The 3,979-nt window shown below is 44.7% G+C and overlaps 1 protein-coding gene across 1 annotated transcript; it reads right to left on the bottom strand.

The window, feature by feature from the left end:
• Positions 1-297: 297 nt before the first annotated feature.
• Positions 298-657, bottom strand: LOC137885178 (dromaiocalcin-1-like). Its single transcript, XM_068727335.1, has one exon. It carries the CDS (start codon positions 655-657, stop codon positions 298-300), a length of 360 nt encoding a protein of 119 aa, XP_068583436.1.
• Between the last annotated feature and the right edge of the window lie 3,322 nt (positions 658-3,979).

Raw genomic sequence — 3,979 nt, 5'->3', positions numbered from 1 at the left:
AGTAATTAGAGAAAAAAAGAAAGAAATTAGTCAACAATTTTAGCATGCTGGAAAGATCAAAGGTTGAACAAGTACATTTTTTTTGTCAAGCAAGTGAACATCTCAGCTGTCACAGTTATTCCAAAACAACATGACCTTAATTTCCTAGTAAGGATAATAACATCACAGCAAAAAAAAAGAAGCAAATACAATATGAGAGTTTAGATTTGATTTTACATGATTATCTAGTGTAATATGTTATTTATTCGAGTCAGTACGAGCAACAGATGTCATCCCATAATTAATTTACAAGATATATTATAAGCAGATGAAGTTGAGTTTCTCCTGGCAGTCCCAGTTCTCCCACAGCCCCTCTTTGGTTAAAGCTCCACAGCGGTTCCGTATTGGACACTGGTGGTCCTGAACCCCTCCCTTGGGCCAGGCCTCAAACTCCAGAGGGTCACCGTTCACCCACAGCCAGCGGTCCGCCAGGTAACGCAGGCCGATCCACATCCGCTCAGTGGTGCGGATTTTCTGGTACACTTTCAATGCCATGAGGTTGTCTGTCTCAGAGAGCAGGCTGCCGAGGTCAGTGTGTTGCTCTCTGCAGTGCTCCAGAGCCTCCTCCCAGGACTTCACCTCTACCACCACGGTAATTTGGATGCAGTAAAAATGCATGATTCTTGTATCGATATCATCATTCCATTTTCCATCAGACATAACGTGTCCATAGTGCTCATTGTTATTATTGTTATCTGGTTGTCCGGCGGCCCAGTTTTGGTATGTAATGTGTCCGCCTCCCGACCATATCCAGGCAGTAATGTTTTCGGGATCTCGTTGGAGACCGATCCATCCTTTGTGATCCAGTCCATTTGACACCGATAGGAGCCTTTCTTGCTCACTCTGGCTATCAACAATGGAGAGATCAGTGTAATGGCGTCTACAGTAATCCCGAGCGTCATGCCAATTTTTATCCTCTTTTACAAAAATGTGTGTTCCCACGTACCCCTCAACAGCTGTACAAAGGAAAAGTAAGGCGATGGTTCTCTCCATGGTCGTTGGTCTGTAGCTCAAGATGGGATCGTATTCTTTGGCTGTGTCCTCTCTGTAATGGTATCATTTATGTGTCAGGGTTGTCCCGTATACGACTTTGCATGACTTTAACAAGCAAAATATCTTCATGGTTGACTTAACACACCTGGAGACTTGCTTGTTGACAGATACCACATCAGTGTGTGTGTGTGTGTGTGTGTGTGTCATTTGATTATGTGTCAGTGTTTTGTATCAATTCCCACACTCTCATATGTACATAGAAACAAAAGAATTCATACTGACATGATTGAGGCCATTCAGTCAACTTCGTGCCATCTCCACAAAACGAACACAAGTGGCTCTACAGAGCTCGCCTTTCTGCACTCACGGCTGTGATATTCAGCAATATGAGCAGTTGTGCCCAGATATAAATTTGATTCACGCCTGCTCCAGCAGAAGGACGGATCATCCGTTTGGAAATGGTACGCAAGAGATCAGATCTCTCACTGTTTTCTTTACATGAATAACTGCATTAAAAGTGTTTGTTAATAAGAAAGTAAAGCTCTATTTTTTTGTAGAACACGCGGTTACAAGTTAGGAGACCCACCAAAGGAACAAGATGATCAGAAATGTAACTGGGGGGGAGAGGTCATGCAAACACTCACATGCGATTAACAGGATCTCATAATTTATCCTGAATTCTACAGGAAGCCAATGGAGAGATGCAAGAACAGGGGTAACGAGGGCCCGACAGCTAATTCTAGTTACAGTTTTTTTCAGGCGCTACCAAGCGTTTGTCCAACCAGTGGTCACATTTTCAAAACTCTAAACACAATTAGCACAGCATCGGTCTTTTGTGGCCATACCATTCACACATTTCATGTCGTTTTCAAACAATATGCAGTCAGTGAACACATTTCCACAATGCTTACATTTTCTTAACAGACAAGCTATACCTCCTAACAAAATTATGGATTGTTTTTGTATTATTTACAAATGTTAACACACAACATCCCACAATGGCAAAAACAGTCTAAAAACCTCTTCTGCAATGATATCAGTTCTAAAACAATATATCTCAGCTGATAATAAACAAACAATTGAATAATTGACACACAGCTGATTTATGTTGGGTAAATTGGGCAAACCACAGCTGATTCCAGTCTGGCTTAGACTCAGTGGCATTACTTATACAGTAAAAGGAGGACTTTGAGGAGTGATGTTTTTGGAAACAGAAACAGAAAAAGACAAACACTGTAATGTCTGGACGAGGAAGAGTAAGAGCAAGGGGCCCAGGAAGAAGAGCAGGCCCAGTGAGAGATGCAGTGAGAGGTGCAGGAGCAGTGAGAGATGCAGTGAGAGGTGCAGGAGCAGTGAGAGGAGCAGTGAGAGGTGCAGGAGCAGTGAGAGGAGCAGGAGCAGTGAGAGGAGCGGTGAGAGGTGCAGGAGCAGTGAGAGGTGCAGGAGCAGTGAGAGGAGCAGTGAGAGGTGCAGTGAGAGGTGCAGGAGCAGTGAGAGGAGCAGTGAGAGGTGCAGGAGCAGTGAGAGGTGCAGGAGCAGTGAGAGATGCAGTGAGAGGTGCAGGAGCAGTGAGAGGAGCAGTGAGAGGTGCAGGAGCAGTGAGAGATGCAGTGAGAGGTGCAGGAGCAGTGAGAGGTGCAGGAGCAGTGAGAGATGCAGTAAGAGGTGCAGGTGCAGTGAGAGGAGCAGGGCCAGGGAGAAGAGCAGGCCCAAGGAGAGGGCAAGGTAGAGGTGTAAGAATGCGTGGTGGTGGCATTCCAAGGGCTGCAAGAACAGTAATCAGTGATGGAATTCGTGCCACTATCATTGACCATGTAGTCAACCACGGTCTTTCACTAAGAGAGGCTGGTGAAAGAGTGCAGCCCAATTTGAGGCGGTCAACGGTTGCCTCCATTATACGCATCTTTCAACAAACCAACAGGTAAGTATTGCATTTTACATGGATTGTTTCTATTCTCACTTGACATGTCAATAAGGCCATACAGTAATGCATATGTTGAATTTTTTGTCCCTTTAAAGAATGCAACGTCTTCCTCCCTCTGGGGGAAGAGGAAAGCTCCTCACTAATGATCAAGAGCTTGCCATTGTAGAAATGGTTGTTGCAAATAATGCAATAAAACTGCATGAAATTCAAAGTAGAATTGTGGAGGACCATGGGATATTTGACAATATCGATAGCATCAGCCTCACAACCATTACGCGGACATTGTCCAAACACAGAGTGCGGATGAAGCAGCTCTACACTGTTCCCTTTGAGAGGAACAGTGAGAGAGTCAAGGAGCTACGACGACAATATGTCCAGGTATAGTGTATATTCAATTCAATGTCCAGTTCTATAAGCTTTGCACTTTTCAAGTAGGTAACCTACACAGTAATAGGTTACAGTACAGTATGGTATACAGTAATGACATGATTTACATAAACTTTGTTTCAGAGAGTTATGGAATTGGAGGCCAACCAGGCCCCTCATGAATTCATATACATAGATGAGGCAGGATTCAATCTGGCCAAAAGGCGTCGACGTGGACGAAATGTCATTGGAAAAAGGGCCACAGTTTATGTGCCAGGACAGAGAGGGGCAAACATTACCATGTGTGCAGCAATTGCAAATGCAGGATTACTCCTTCACAGATGTCAGGTTGGACCCTACAATACCGAGCGCCTCCTTGCCTTTCTCAATGATCTCCACCAGCGCCTGGTTCCAGAGCAGGATCAGGAGGGTGAAAACATGAGGACCTTTGTCATCACCTGGGACAATGTGGCTTTCCATCATTCGCAAGCAATAACAACATGGTTTGAAGTCCACCCAAGACTGGTACGTCTCTTCCTTCCACCCTATTCAGCTTTCCTCAACCCCATAGAGGAGTTCTTTTCTGCATGGAGGTGGAAGGTTTATGACCATCAGCCACATGACCAGATGTTCCTCCTTGAAGCCATGGATGCTGGC

Source organism: Cebidichthys violaceus, unplaced genomic scaffold (genome assembly GCF_023349555.1).
Source record: "Cebidichthys violaceus isolate CVI_PGR_0920_01 unplaced genomic scaffold, fCebVio1.0.p SCAF_4, whole genome shotgun sequence".
Classification (NCBI taxonomy): domain Eukaryota; kingdom Metazoa; phylum Chordata; class Actinopteri; order Perciformes; family Stichaeidae; genus Cebidichthys; species Cebidichthys violaceus.
Note: the sequence above shows the minus strand (reverse complement) of the source record. Positions and strands in the feature narration are given on the sequence as shown.